At 53.3% G+C, this 15,385-nt stretch overlaps 1 protein-coding gene across 1 annotated transcript in view; it reads left to right on the top strand.

Moving 5' to 3' along the window:
• The window catches only part of RGL2 (ral guanine nucleotide dissociation stimulator like 2), a 35,075-nt gene that overhangs the window by 2,469 nt on the left and 17,221 nt on the right, over positions 1 to 15,385 (top strand). Inside the window, 14 exon segments of the mRNA XM_087954133.1 lie at positions 200 to 259; positions 1,091 to 1,373; positions 3,895 to 4,110; positions 4,211 to 4,319; positions 5,755 to 5,858; positions 11,436 to 11,519; positions 11,613 to 11,687; positions 12,706 to 12,741; positions 13,074 to 13,195; positions 13,306 to 13,398; positions 13,478 to 13,503; positions 13,506 to 13,544; positions 13,547 to 13,602; positions 15,041 to 15,274. Of these exon segments, the coding sequence (XP_087810259.1) occupies positions 200 to 259; positions 1,091 to 1,373; positions 3,895 to 4,110; positions 4,211 to 4,319; positions 5,755 to 5,858; positions 11,436 to 11,519; positions 11,613 to 11,687; positions 12,706 to 12,741; positions 13,074 to 13,195; positions 13,306 to 13,398; positions 13,478 to 13,503; positions 13,506 to 13,544; positions 13,547 to 13,602; positions 15,041 to 15,274 (1,537 nt within the window).

Below are 15,385 nucleotides of genomic sequence, written 5' to 3'. Positions count from 1 at the left end.
CTGCCTGCAGGGAGTGGGCCTTAGAGAGCCAGGCTGGGCGGCCCTGCACCTCCCTCGGGCCCCCTCCTTTCTCCCCCTGACCCACCTCGCAGGGCTGTTGGGAAGCTAAGACTGGACCACTTCTGTGGTGGGGGGGGGGAGAAGAGTCATCCTTCTGGCTTTTGAAGCTGCTCCCCTTTCCCCCCCCTTCTTCCCCAAGGCTCCAGGCAGTGACCGGCTCCAATGCTCGCAGCCCCCCAAAGACGGAGGACCTGCAGCGGTGAGTCTGCCTCTCCTCCCTCCCTCCCTCCCCACTGCCCCTCCCTCCTTTGCTAGTGACCTGGGAGCTTCTCCTTCCTTGGTGAATGATGGGCTGCATCCTGCCATGCTCAGAGACCCCTCAGCCACATCTATGCAGCCCTCCCCCCCCTCTGCAGCTGGCCAGCCTTGGGGTTGCTGGTCTCCACCTTGGGTGGGGCACATGGCCTGAGCGGGGGAGGGGGGAGGGGAGGGAAGACAGCCTGCCCCCTCTTTCCTTGTAGCTGCTCAAATTTAGCAGGATCCAGTGGGCCTTCAAACTGGTGTGGACCAAGGCAGCAGAGGGCTGTTTGTCGGAGGGCTCTGCAGAACCTCCAGCACCAGCAGCAGTCGGTCTCCAAATACCAGGGCCCAGCGAGGTCATCCCTCGTGGGGAGGAGCTTCTGGGCTGGGAGAGTTTGCACCATTGCTCCTGGCTGGGGCAGATGGGTGGGGGTGTGTGTTTCCAGCCCAGTTGGTGCCGTTCAAATATTTTTACCCCCCCGTTTGGTGGGCGCGGCACCGGCGCAGAGGCCTTTCCACGCCCCTGCTGCACGCCCGTACCCTCCCTGTTGCTTCAGCAGCTGCCTGGCGCGGCAATCGGCTGGACCGCGCAAAGCAGCTGCGCTCCAAAAGCAGGGAATCAAGGTGAGTATAAAAGCCCAGGTGCGCCCAACAGCAGAGAACCGGTTCGATATCTGCTGCTCGTTGGCGCTACCGGCTCAGCAGAACCAGGCCAAACCGGTCGAATAGCACCCCGCATGGTCCAGCCCTGATGCCGTCTCCGTCTTCTTCCCCCCACCCCGCCCTGCAGAGCCCTGGCCTCGCTCCTCTGCTCCTGGCTGGACGGCTACCCCCAGGACTTCCTGGGGCTGGAGCCCCACCTGCGGGAACAGCTGGTCAGCTGGCTGCACTGGGCCTGCGGAAGCAGCCCGGGGCCCGAGAAGAGCCTGCCGGACGCCCCCAGCAGCCGAGGCCCGCCGGCGGTTGAACACGGACGAGAGGAGAGCTCCGGCCAAGACGTGGACCCCGATCCCCACTACATCCTGGGGCTGCAGGCGGAGGAGGTGGCCGCCCACCTCACGGCGCAGGACGGGGTGAGTCCGGAGGGCCGGGACCTGCCCCTCCCCTCCCAACTGTGGCGTCTTCTCTCCCTGCTCCCCCGGCCACGGAGTTGGGGGGGGATGGTTTTGGGGAGCTTCCTGCCAAATGGGAAATGCCTTATATGGGGTTTGCACCCGGCTTGGAGCTGCCCCCTTTTATTTTTTCCTCCATGGAATAAATACCAGAAAGTGATTTTTTTTTTCCTGCAGTGCACCAACATTTTCCTGCAGTGTGCCACCTGGAGGTTGTGCACCGCCATTGCAGGCTTCTCAGAGGCTGCCTTTCGGCTTGGCGGTTTTTTTTATTTTATTTATTTAGTTTTGCCAATTGCTTGCAAGATAATAGGTATAAGTAAAAAACATAGTTATGAATTCATGGATACATATAAGAAAAATAAAAGAAACAATAGGACAGGGACGGCAGGCACGTTGGTGCGCTTATGCACGCCCCCTCCCGACCTCTTAGGAAGGGGGTGAGGTCAATGGTAGACAGTCTAAGGTTAAAGTTTTTGGGGTTTGGGGAAGGAACCACAGAGTCAGGTAGAGGATTCCAGACATTGACCACTCTATTGCTGAAGTCATATTTCCTGCAATCAAGTTTGGTGCGGTTAACCTTGAGTTTGTATCTATTGTGTGCTCTTGTGTTGTTATGGTTGAAGCTGAAGTATTCATTGACAGGCAGGACATTGCAATGTATGATTTTATATACTATAGTTAGATCGGACTGAAGGCGGTGTAGTTCTAGGTTTTCTAGGTCTAGAATTTCGAGTCTGGTGGCATAAGGTCTTCTACAATGAGTAGAACGGTGGAAAACTCTTCTTGTGAAATATTTCTGGACTTTCTCAACTGTGCTAATATCAGATACGTAATGTGGGTTCCAGACTGATGAACTGTATTCGAGTATTGGTCTAGCAAATGTTTTGCATGCTCTAGTTAGTAGTGTGATATTACCAGAGAAAAAGCTACGTAGGATTAGGTTAACAACTCTTAATGCCTTTTTGGCTGTGTAGTTACAGTGGGCTCTAGCACTTAGGTCATTAGAGGTGAGTCCTCCAAGGTCCTTGACAGAGGTTGAATGATGTGTTTCAGTCAGCTGCACCCAGGTAGCACCAACATGTTTTCTCCTAATAAATCTTCTCTAAGCTCTGAAAATCCGGCTAGAGACTCATGATTTAAAGGGGGGTCACTACCGGAGCGCTGACACACGCCACACCCACAGAACTGGTTCTAAAAATGTTTGAATCCCACCGCTGGGCGTGTCAGGGTTGTGTTTGACCTCACGGGGGGCTGGGGAGGTATGGCAAAGGTGGGCACGTGGCCAGGTTGACGTCACTCATATGGCAGCCAATGAAAACAGGCTCTTGTGCTCTGTTTTTGCCAGCAGAGGCACCACAGGCCAGTCCTTCACTGTTTCCAGGGCATCCCCCACGGGCCAGATCTAAGCATCTCCTGGGCCGGTTCTGGCCCGCGGGCCTTGAGTTTGACCCCCCACCTGCCCTCCTCATATTTCAGCTGTGTGTGTTATGCTTCGCCGGCAGCAGGTGCGGATGGCTGAGGTCTCGGAGAACCAGGACTCAGAGGAGGGGCCTGTATGTGATGCAGGGATGGGGCCAGGACTACCAGGGAGTGGAGTGCTGCCTTCCAAGATTGTGGAGGCCGGCAGCAATGAGGAAGAGGCCCCCGAGGAGCCTGTGCCCAGTGCACGTGTGCACAGGGCTGCTCGAAGGAAAGAGCAGCTGCAGCAGCTCGGGCGACTCGGGAGCAAGGCTGCAAGGTGATGGCCCCTCCCTTCAGAGACAAAAGCCAGCCGAGAAACCGGAGTTCTTTGCAGGAAGCAAAGAAGTGTTTACACTTCAAGTCTTGTGGACGTTCGGACTATCTTGGTTTCTGTTTGGAGACTTTTGGCTTTGAATATTTCCTTGCAATTTCATCTTTTTTTAAAAAAAAAGTTTTTTATTTTGTAACAAAGGACAAAGCCAAACAAGTAAAACCATCATTCCTTTCAACGGTGTGTCGGTTGGGTACATATCTCTTGTGCTCATAATCATAATATCATACATTTCTTACTTGCTTATATTTATAATTGTTCTAATCAATATTTTATATCACACTTATCAATTGTTACATTATCATTAACGTTATAAGCATTGTCTTCCAAGAATATATTTGATCTTTATTTAGATTATATTCATTTTCTTACTCAATCTAATTTAATCAATTATAATATATTATACTATTATTGCATATTTCAATCTTGCAATTTAATCTAGTGATCTTGGCAGCCTTGCCAAGGTTGTGCAAGGCTCGTTCTTATCAGGGACGATTAGTTTTAATAGCCTTTTAACTGTGAATGAACGGAATTCACAGAGAGACATTAAAAAGAGTTTGCTTTTATCTCTGTTTTGAGTTTGTTTGATTGGCTTGGGTCAGAACAAGTGTGGTTGCAGTGGGGAGAGACACTTCCGGTCTCCGGTGACTCCTCTCTCTCCGTTTCTTCCCCCCACCCACCCCCCAGGACCTCTTCCTGCGCCTAGTGCCCCACGAGTGCCTCGGCTCTGCCTGGTCCCAGCGTGACAAGAAAGGCCACGAGGGCGACTGCCCCACCGTCCGGGCCACCGTGGCCCAGTTTAACCTCGTGGCCAACGCCGTCATCTTTTCCTGCCTGCGGGACACGGGGCTGCGTGCCGCCCAGCGGGCCCGGCTTCTGGAGAAGTGGATCTGCGTGGCTGAGGTGGGTCCCCATTCAGCCCTCCCCGGAAACGGCCTCCTGGTCAGGAAACACCTCACGACCTCTTCTCTCTCTCTCTCTCTCTCTGTGCTCCCCCTCTCAGGAGTGTCTCCTCCACCGCAACTTCTCCTCGCTCTACGCCGTGGTCTCCGCCCTGCAGTCCACGTCTTTGCACCGGCTGAAGCGGACCTGGGAGGGAGACTTCCAGGTGGGTGAGGAGGGGGCTGGGAAGGAGCCTCCAGCTGCTCCTCCTCCTGGCTCCCCTGCCCCCATGCCGAATGCCCGATCTGTGGGGCAGGAGGAAAACGGGCCCTGCCCCCTTGTCAGGCCATTGAAAGCCCCCGGCAAGATGGAGATGAGGGGCAAAGAAGGAGACCCCTGGTAGAAAGGGGGTGCTGCTTGTTGGCTATCAGACCCCCCCCCCCCTTAAAGCAGGGGTCTCCAATCCTGGCCACTTTAAACTTGGCGGACTTCAACTCCCAGAATTCCAGGCTGGAGAATTCTGGGAGTTGGCTTTGCTGGCTGGGGAATTCTGGGAGTTGAAGTCCGCCAGGCTTAAAGTGGCCAAGGTTGGAGACCCCTGTTTTAAAAGAGTGCTACAATACAGGTCGTCCTTGACTTACAACCGTTCGCTTAGGAACTACGAAGTTACGACGGCCCTGAAAAAAAGTGACTTAAGAATTGCTTTCCACGCTTATGACCACGGTAGTGTCTCCAGGGCCACGTGATCGAAATTCAGCAGCCGGGCAAAATGGACACGTGTTTGTGACAGTGGCCACATCCTGTGTGTGTGTGTGTGTGTGTGTGTGTGTGAGAGAGAGAGAGAGAGAGAGAGAGAGAGAGAGAGAAAACATCACAGCCAGCCCTCTGAGGTTAGGTCTCCCTCTCCCTGAGAACGGAGCTGAAAAACAGGTTAGGAATGTGGCTGCCTTGGAGGGTGTGTGGGTGTGTGAGGGACGTGTGTGGGTGTGTGTGTGTGAGAGAGAGAGGGAGAGAACATCACAGCCAGCCCTCCCAGGTTAGATCTCTCTCTCCCTGAGAACGGAGCTGAAAAACAGGTTAGGAATGTGGCTGCCTAGGAGGGTGTGTGGGTGTGTGAGGGACGTGTGTGTGTGTGTGTGTGTGTGTGAGAGAGAGAGAGAGAGAGAGAGAGAGAGAGGGAGGGAGGGAGACTTGATAACCTGATCACCATTTGGGATCTTCCTAGCTGGCTTCCCGACGAGCAGAGCCAATGGGGGAGCCAAATTCATTTTATGTCCACATGATTCACTTAACGGCAGTGATTCCCTTAACAACAGTCGTAAAATGGAGTGTAATTCATTTAACGACCGGCTTGTTTAGCAATGGAAACGCTGGACTCCGTTCTGGTTGTAAGTCAAGGAATACCTGCGATGCAGAGCCCGTTTATGGGAGGAAATGTCTTTTAATGGATAATTCTGAAAAAGGCTGGGGCCGGGAGAAGGGCATTCTGGGAAGCAGGAAGGCCCAGATCCTCTGCCTCCCAAAACCGCTTTGGAGGATGGGCTCTGTGTCCCCGGGAGCCCCACTATTCAGCAAGGGGCCCATCATTGCAACCAGGAGCGTTTTCTGGTCCACCTCATCTCGGGGGCTTGGGGTGGGTTCTCCCCCCTCCTCAAGAAAAATCAGCCATCTTCTCTGCTGGCAGGGAATCTGCCCGTTGCTACGAAGAGCTCAGCACCATTTGCTCGGAGCAGGATAACTACAGCCAAAGCCGGCAGCTCCTCTTCCAGGTAAGGCCCCATGGTGCTCTCCTCCCTGCTGCCTGGCCTGCGAGTTGGGGGTACGACAGCTGCAGGGGAGGGACTGGGAATTTCCCCGGGGAGATGCAGCCCCACCCCAGGAATTTCAGCAAGAGAAGGAATTGCGAGGGGGGAAATAAACCTCTTTTGGTAGAAGAGAATGTCTATAGCCGTGATGGTGAGCCTGCGGCACGCAGAGCCATTTGTGTGGGCACACGCGCCTCAGCCAAACTTACCTGCGCTGCGCATGCGTAGCGCCTCCCATCTGATTTCCGGCCCGTTTGAGGCCGTTTTTGCCCTCCCGGAGGCTCGGATGAAGCTCTGCAGCCTCAGGAGGCCGAAAAACAAGCCTTCCGGAAGTGCTGAAATGGGCCCGTTTTCCGGCCTCCTGAGGCTGCAGCGGCTTCCCTCGAGCCTCCATGAGGGCGAAAACAGCCTCTCCCGGGCTCCAGAGGTCCTCTGGAGGCTGAAAGCAGGCACTTCTGATATTTCCTTGGTATTTCCTCAGATGGCCGAAAAACAGGCCTTCCGGAAATACGGAAGTGCCCATTTTCAGCCTCCAGAGGACCTCTGGAGCTCAGGGAGGCCATTTTCACCCTCCTGGAGGCTCGAGGGAAGCCTCTGCAGCCTCGGAGGCTGAAAAGCGGGCCCATTCGGCACTTCTGATATTTCCGGAAGGCCTGTTTTCAGCCTCCCGAGGCTGCAGAGGCTTCATTCAGCCTCCGGGAGGCGAAAATGGCCTCAGATGGGCGAAAATCAGCTGGGAGGCGCATGCACGCACAGTGCAGGTAAGGGCGGTGGGGGGTATTGCGTGCGCATGCTCAGGGGGGCAGGGCACATTGCATTGTGGGTACCGGCACACACGTACGCTTTCAGCACACCCCAACGAAAAGGTTCATCATCCCTCTATAGCTCAGGATAGGACCGTGACTGTTTGAACTTTTGGTTGTTGGCTTGCGAGGTGTTTTGTTGTCCTATTAGGTAACATCATCAGTGCCAGTGAGTGCGGTGGGTTTGCTCCCCATTTACATACTGTAGAATAGCTTGCCTTGCCAGTGTGGACGGGAGTGTGATTTCCTGCTTGGCAGTTCCTTGGTATTGTTTTATCAGGGAGTGGAGTGCTGCCTTCGGAGCTTGTGAAGGCGGGCAGCAGTGACAAAGAGGACCCTGGGGAGCCTGCGCCCAGTGCGTATGCACAGAGCTGCTCGAAGGAGAGAGCAGCTGCAGCAGCACGGGCGACTCAGGAGTAAGGCTGCAAAGGGATGGCCCCTCCCTTAAGGGATAAAAGCCAGCCCTCCGAGATGGGATTCTTTGCAGGAAGCAAAGAAGTCCTTGCACTTCAAGTCTCGTGGAAGTTCAGCCCATCCTGGTTTGTGTTTGGAGACTTTTGGCTTTGAATATTTCCTTGCAATTTAATCGTGTGTTCTTGGCAGCCTTGCACAACCTTGCAAAATCCCACACAGCCAGTGTGATTTCCTCCTTGGTAGTTCCTTGGTATTGTTTTATGCTCGATGGTTTGTCTGGTATTAATCCCCGTTTATCTGGGCGTTTCCAATAGAAGTCCATCGCTGTGGCTCAGGAATGGACTGTGGAGTCCTTGGTGCTCTCCGAATTTGGTTGTTTGCTTGCAGACGTTTTGTTACCAGAGTAGGTCACACCTTCTGTTGTGGCCCCGATTCCCGAGCCTATGTTGTCAGAGGAAGAGGACCTGGAAGATGAGGGGGAGGAACTGGGAATGCCTTCCTCCCCAGGACCTTCCTCCCTGGTAATGCCTCAGGTTCCATCAGACAACCAAGAGGAACAGCCTGAGATTAATCAGGAGGAAGGCATATCGGAGCAGCCCCTGACAGGGAGTCAAGAGGAAGAGTGTTGGCTTGAACCCAAGCAGCGTCGTAGAGAGAACAGCAACGTAGGCGGCGTGGGAAGTTCAGAGAGTGAGCTGAGTCATTGAGCCACACCCCACAGGGGATAAAAGTGGGTGTGTTTTCTCCTTAAACTTTGCACGGGACAAAGTTTGATCTTACTTCAGAGTTTCTTCGTGAATGATTATTTTGTGGGCTACCTTGTGATTTTCTGTGAGTAAAACTTTATTTGCTGCCCGTTCGGACTTGGCAGGCAGGACGTGGTGGAATGCCAAGAATATTATCAGTTCCAAAGAATTAACTCTGCGAAGTCCGAGCCAGCTTGCCTGCCTGTGTTTGTGTGTGTGTGTGTGTGTACTCTTTCATCTTTTGGGAAAGAGGAACGGCGAGACAGAACACCTTCAGTGCTAGTGAGGGTGGAGTTTGCTCTGTCGTTACACAGCAGCTGGCCCTGCCAGTTTCGGTGGGAGTGTGTTTTTCTCTTCCATACGTCCTGGATTCGGGCATTGTTTTCCGCTTGGTTGTTTGTCTGGGCTTAATCCCTGCTTATCTGGGTGTTGGCTGATGACAAGGAGGAATTTCAGTCATTTTGTTTCGCTTTTTGGTTTCCAAGTAACTTTGTAACCAAATAACCACCCAACTTTTGTAAGAATATAATTTAGATGGATACAAGCGTACCACAGCAACCCAGAACACCAGAAAAAGGAAACAGGCTGCCTGTAAGGCATCCAGGAAGTATCCATGATATCAATCACTCTGAGACATTTTCTCTCCAATTGATTTATTTAGAAACAGATCTGGTAGGTCTAAAGCAATTTCCCAAAGTGAAAATATTTTCGCAGGTTACACAGAATCCACCTTCTCTCCTCCCTTCTCTCCTCGCACTTCTACACTTCATAAATCACGAGAAGCGATTAACTGCAACTGGAATTTCTTAATAGAACATACAGAATAACCTTGAACTTTTCAACTCCTCCAATGTGGCAGCTGAATTTCAAAGCTGACACTGCCATTTTCCAGCAAAACAGATGCCATGGCAACTTTATTAAAATACGCCTGACCACTCAACCCACTACAACACAACCAGCATAAGGGTGGTGAAAAGGATATCCTTGCCATACATTGAAAATATCTCAAGAAACAACCAAAGGACTATTACCACCAAAACAGCTTCACCATAACGCACAAACCAACTATGGTGTAGGGACTTGTTGGCGAATCTATGCCACGCGTGCCAGAAGTGGCACGCAGAGCCATTTTCCCCGGCATGTGAGAGGTCGCCCGGAAGAGCACCACTGTGCGTGCGTGCGGCGCCAACTGACAGCTGATTGTTGGGTATCTGGTGTGCATGCGCAGGGGGCGGAGGCCATGATCCTCTTCATGGGTTGCAGGTATGAGATCTGCATAAGAGTTTGGACCTGAGTGCTAACAGATGCTAGAGACAATTTAGTGTTTTATTCCTAAAGAAGGTTTATCTTGGTTGGCGTTCTTCCAACGGACTGTCCCTAGTTATCTTCCTGAAGTTGGCAATTATCCATCCTGGTCTGTCGTGGAACTTTATTCAGTGCGGTTTGTTTTTGGTTTTGGCTTCGTTGTCGGCTCTTTGAATTTGAACTGTGTTTCTTTCTTTTGAAATGTTATTTTGAAAATAGTTTACTCCTCCACTGTGAACAATTAAACAGTGAAGCCAAGTTGAAAGCATTCAAGGACTTTTATTTACGTTTTGGTTGTTGTTATATTTCTGATATGCTCTGGGTCATCACAGCAACAACCACAGCCTAAGGGTTCTCCAAACTTGGCAACTTTAAGACTGGTGAGCTTCAACTCCCAGAATTCTCCAGAGCTGGCTGGAGAATTCTGGGAGTTGAAGTCCACCAGTCTTAAAATTGCCACGTTTGGAGGCCTCTGGCCTAAGATAAATAGGCAGATTTGCACAGGGGTTTCCAACCTGGGCAATTTTAAGACTTGTGGATTTCAACTCCCAGGGATGATGACTGAGGGATTCTGGGAGTTGGAGTCCACAGTTGCCGAAGGTGGAGACCTTCTAGGGAAATTCTAGGGAATTCCTGCAAGGTTGACATTCAGACAAATCAGCCGCAAAGAGACGGAAACACGTTCGCTCCCCGTTTGAACGAGACCGCAAGAAAGCTAAGAGGGGAAAGAAAAACACCAGAAGACATTCCCTCCAACAGCCAATGTCCAGATAAGCAGGGATTAACCCCAGGATTTGGTTAATCCCGTAACCAAAGAAACTACAAACAGTTGCTTAAGTCAGATGGGTAATATAGAGATTGGATAAATAAATCGACTCCCACGGTGAAAACCCACACCTGGTAGAGCATCTTATAAAGGTTTTCCTCATATGCCGTGTCCAACGTTATACATTTGCGTTTCTTGGTGAGAAGAGAAGAGTGGCTGAGGCAGGTAGAGAAAGAAGCTTTGGAGGCTCCTGTGGTTGTTTGCATTTTGTTGTGGTTCACCGGCAGCAGGTGCAGACGGCTGAGGTCTCGGAGAGCGAGGACTCAGATGAGGGGCCTGCGTGTGATTCAGGGATGGGGCCAGGACCATCAGGGAGTGGAGTGCTGCCTTCGGAGATTGTGGAGGCTGGCAGCAGTGAGGAAGAGGCCCCCGAGGAGCCTGTGCCCTGTTCACGTGCACGCAGGGCTGATCGAAGGAAAGAGCAGCTGCAGTAGCACGGGCGACTCGGGAGTAAAGGCTGCAAGGTGATGGTCCCTCCCTTAAGGGATAAAAACCCGCCTGAGAGACCAGGTGTTAGGCATCCAGAATTGTCCACGGTAATCAGTCACTCCGAGACAATATAATCTCCAACTGATTTATTAGGAACAGCTCTGGTATTTCAATGGCATTTCCAAAAGGGAAAGTCATTTTCGCGAGTTACACAAAATCCATCTTCTCTCCTCCCACTTCTACACTTCATTAATCACAAGAACCAATTAACTGCAGCTGGAATTTCTTAATGAGACATACGGAATTCTCTCGAACTTTCCAGCTCCTCCACGCACACCCTTTTCATTTTTGGCAGCTGAATCTCAAGAGCTGACACCAGGATTCTTTGCAGGAAGCAAAGGCGTTTTTGCATCTTGGTTGGTGTTTGGAGACTCTTTGAGTTGGACATATTTCTCGGTTACTTTATCTCGTGTTCTTGGCAGCCTTGCACCACCTTGGCAAGGCTCGTTCTTATCATAGACAATTAGTTTGAAACAGCCTTTTAACCATGAAGGAATGGAATTCGTAATGGATCATTAAACGGTTTTGCTGTTACTTCTGTTTGGTGTTGGTTTCCTCGGAACCAGGTTTGGGTCAGAACACGTTGAGATAAACGGGGCTTTAACATCGGTGTTTCTGTGGTGCCCGTATTCTGTGGAGGGCCAGAAAATACGACTGCGGTATTCTCCCGGCTTGGAAGTATTGATTGTTTGCGCGCGCACGCCCCCGATATGGGTGCCATCCTTGGGTTTTCAACTCCCATCGTCCCCGGTTGCATCCTAGCAGGGGATGATGCATCCCTCCGAGACCGTAGAAGGGGATTGGAAGCTTGGCTTGACGGTGGATCGAAGCTGGATGTGTTTGCTGTGCCCCCCCCATTTCAGTGCTGGATTATGGGGGCTCCTGTAGGCCTTGGGGGCTATTGGTGTTTGTGGGGTGTTTCCTCCCCCTCCCAGCTCTTCCCCGTTTGCTCCCCCAGGAAGGTGGGCCTGGAGCAGCGGTGGGAGGGGCCGAACTTCCCCATCGCAAGCATCAGCGGAGGCTGCTGGAACAACGCCCAATGGTGAGGGGAGGGGTCTGCTCTCAAGGAGGGGGGGCTGGTCTTGGGGAGGGGACAGGGGCCCCCATGGTCCTTAACCTCCGGGCGTCCCTGCAGGGCGTGATTCCCTACCTGGGCACCTTCCTGAAGGACCTGGTGATGCTGGATGCGGCCACCCCCACCCGCCTGCAGGTGAGTCCTGTGGGGGGAGAGCCAGGCGGGTTTTGCTGCCCCTCCCCCAGCAAGGGGGCTTGGGTGGTAGAGGGAGTGGTCTGCAGGCTGCGGGGAGGGGGGGCTGTGTGGAAGCAGCAAAGCTGGTGCATTTGTGCGAGGCTCAAGGTTGTGTGTGCGTCCGGATGGTTCTCAAGTTACAACCCTCTATTAAAATTCGGAGATAACGACGGCACTGCAAAAAGTGAACTAGGATTGGTTCTCACACTTACGACCAATGGTTCACTTTGCAACTGCAGTGAACTGGGGCCAAAAAGGGTCCAACCAAGGGGACAGAATTCACTGAACAACTGCCTTGGTTAGTAACGGAAATTTGGAGTTCCGTTGTGGTGTTAAGTCGAAGGATACGTGTGTGTGTGTGTGTGTGTGTGTGTGTGTGTGTGTGTGTGTGTAGCATTGGGTCAGCCTCTTCCAAGGGGGCCTACGGAAGCTTTCCCCCCCTGCTTGGTTGGTGCTGTGGATTATGGGAACAGAGAGGTGGCCGGCTGGGGATAACAAGATCCAGAGAGTCTCGGCTTCCAAGAGTTTGGCCCTCCTTCGAACGGCTCTGCGGAGGCGGGAATTCAACTGATGAAGCGTGTCCACTTCATCCGTTGGAACTCCACAATCGGGTAGGCCGGAGATCTCCAACCTTGGGCCCCTTTAAGACTCGTGGACTTCAATTCCCAGAGTTCCTCAGCCAGCTGGCTGAGGAATTCTGGGAGTTGGAGTCCACCAGTCTTAAAGGGGGCCCAGGTTAGGGACCCGTGTAGGCGACACAGTTGAATCTGACCAATTGAGCTGGTTGCCGCCCGGCCCAAATCCTCTTTGTGTGTGTATGTGTGTGTGTGTTGTGCAGGCGGTGGGGCTCAACAGTGTGGCAGAAGCAGCTTCCTGTGCGCCTCGCAGTCCTTCTCTGAAATGGGTACAATCATGGGGGGGCTTGGATGCAGATGGGCCCGGGGCTGACCGGACACCTCTCGTCTCTCTCTCTCTGCAGACCAGCGGCTACATCAATTTTGAGAAGCACCGGAAGGTCAGTGCTGAGTGTGTGTGGGGGTGGGGGTGGGGGGTGGAGTAGGGCAGGGGCCTCCAACCTTAGCAACTTTAAGGCTTGTGGACTTCAACTCCCAGAATTCCTCAGCCAAGCCGTGTCTGTTCCTTTTTCTCCTCTCCTCTCCAAAGAGGAGAGAGTGCAGAGGAAGGGATTGCAAGAGAGTAAGCTTTGCTGGCTGAGGAATTCTGGGAGCTGAAGTCCACCAGCCTTGAAGTTGCTAAGGTTGGAGGCCTCTGCAGTAGGGGTCCCCCTTGGCCCCCCTCCCCCCTTGGAAGGACCCCCCCTGCTCCTTTCCTCTGCCTCCCCTGCAGGAGTTTGAGATCCTCACCCGGCTGCGCCTCCTGCAGGCCAAATGCCGCAACTACACCTTGGCCCCCGACCGGGCCCTCCAGCGATGGCTGCGGTGCCTGCCCCTCCTCAGCGAGGCCCAGAGGTGAGTGGGGGGGGGGCTCTGGAGGGGCGGTGAGCTGCACCTAGACATCTCCCCCGTCCTCTCCCCCTTTCCGACTCACCGCCCTCTCTCTCTCTCTCTCCCCCTTCCAGTTATCAGCTGTCCTGCACCATTGAGGCCCCCAGCGAGGGAGGGGCTCCACCCAAGCCCAGCAAACCCACCTTGGTGATCACGCGCTGCACAGAGTAAGGACTGGGAGGGGAAGGGTCTCTCGGGTCTCTACCCCCTCCCCAATTTCCCACTGACCCCCTCTTTCCTCTCCAGCTTGATCACCTCGCTGGGAGTGAGTGCCCCCTGCCCTGGGACAGAACTGGCTCCCCCAAGTCTCGCCCAATCGATTGGGCCCATCGTCTCCCTCCCCCACCGCCCTGGGGGGCTCCCCCCAATCAGTCCAGGTGAGTCAGGACTGCTCCTCCTTCCTCTGGACTCTCCCATTCTTCTGGGGAGGGAGGCTGACCCCCGAAGTGAAAAGACCTCAGAGTCAAGGGTGGCTGAGCCAACTGGCTCCCCCAAATTTCTAGTCCTTAGCATTATTTCAAAGCCAAGGCACGAAGAGGGCGAGGTTCTTCCTCTGATGGGGTCCTCTTGGGCTCTACCAAACTTGTTCTCCAAGATCTGATGGGCTCCAAAGGATCCCTTCCCCGTGTTTCGTGGCCCTCCGCACGGAAGGGACTTTGCACTGTGAGTCCATCAACCTAGACATGGCCAAAGGAGGGGGAGGGAGGAGGAGAAAGAGAAGAATAAGAAAAGAGAACAAGGAGGAAATGGGGAGGGGGAGGGGAGCGGGAGGAAAGAGCAGGAGGAGGAAAAAGAAAGAGAAGAGGTAGAGGAGAAAATAGAGAGGAGGAGGAAGAGGAGGAGGAGGAAGAAGGAAGCAGAAGGAGGAAGAGAAGAGGTAGAGAAAATAGAGAGGAGGAAGAAGAGAGGAGGAAGAAGAAGAAAAAGGAAGGAGGAAGAGAAATGGTAGAGGAGAAAATAGTAGAGAGGAGGAAGAAGAAGGAAGATGAAGGAGGAAGAGAAGAGGTAGAGGAGAAAATAGGAGGAGAAGAGGAGGAGAAGGACGAAGGAAGGATGAGGAAGGGTAAAGGAGGGGGAACAGGAGGGCATAGGAGGAAGAAGAGGAGGAGAACCAAGGAAGAAGGAGGAGGAAGGGAAAAGGAGGGGCTAGGAGGGAAAAGTGAAGAGGTGGAGGAGGAAATAGGAGGAAAAGAGGAGAAGAAAGGGAGGAGGAAGAAGAAGGAAGCGGAAGGAGGAAGAGAAAAGGTAGAGGAGAAAATAGCAGAGAGGAGGAAGAAAGGAGGAGGGAGGGAGGAGGAATAGAAGAGGTAGAGGAGAAAATAGCAGAGAGGAGGAAGAAAAGAGGAGGAAGAAGAAGAAGGAAGAGGAAGGAGGAAGAGAAGAGGTAGAGGAGAAAATAGAGAGGAGGAGGAGGAGGAAGAGGAGGACGAAGGAAGGATGAGGAAGGGTAAAGGAGGGGGAACAGGAGGGCATAGGAGGAAGAAGAGAAGAGGAGGAGAACCAAGGAGGAAGAAGGGAAAAGGAGGGGGTAGGAGGGGAAAGAGAAGAGGTGGAGGAAATAGGAAGAAAAGAGGAGGAGGAGGAGGAGGAGAAAGGAAGGAGAAGAAAGAGGAGGAAGGAGCCAAAGAAAGGAAGGCCAAGGAAGAGGAGGATGAAAATGGAGGAAGGAGGTCCCCAGGACGGAGAGACCAGGGAATCCTTTTTTAAGCAGCAGGGCCCCAGGCCAGTATCCCTGGTGACCCCCCGGGGCCCTTCTCCTGAACCCAGTGCCGGTCCCCGCTGCCTCACTTCCCTTCCTGTCTCCCGCAGGGCAAGTGGCCCTCTGTCTCAGCCCTGGACATGTCTCCCCCGTCCTCCCCCGGGGATGGCCTGGCCCCTCTCCCCACCACGGGGTGCGGCTTCATCAAGGGCCACCGCCGTTCGGCCTCCTGCGGCTCCGTCTACCCCCAGGCCCCCAACAAGGGCGGTGCCTCCCCCTCGGACTGCTGCATCATCCGGGTCAGCATGGCGCTGCAGAACGGCACCCTCTACAAAAGCATCTTGGTGAGCGGGGCGGGGGAGGAGGAGGGCTTGGGGGTTTTCACACTTAACGACAGTTACAACCTCCCCCTGGTCACCTGGTCAAAGTTCAGATGTTTGGCAAGTGACTCGTCT

This window comes from Notechis scutatus, chromosome 2 (genome assembly GCF_049901735.1).
Source record: "Notechis scutatus isolate UNSWTSFEM ecotype Mainland chromosome 2, rNotScu1.2, whole genome shotgun sequence".
In the NCBI taxonomy this organism is placed as follows: Eukaryota; Metazoa; Chordata; class Lepidosauria; order Squamata; family Elapidae; genus Notechis; species Notechis scutatus.
The sequence above is the reverse complement of the archived record's forward strand: the minus strand, read 5'-3'. Positions and strand labels throughout refer to the sequence as shown.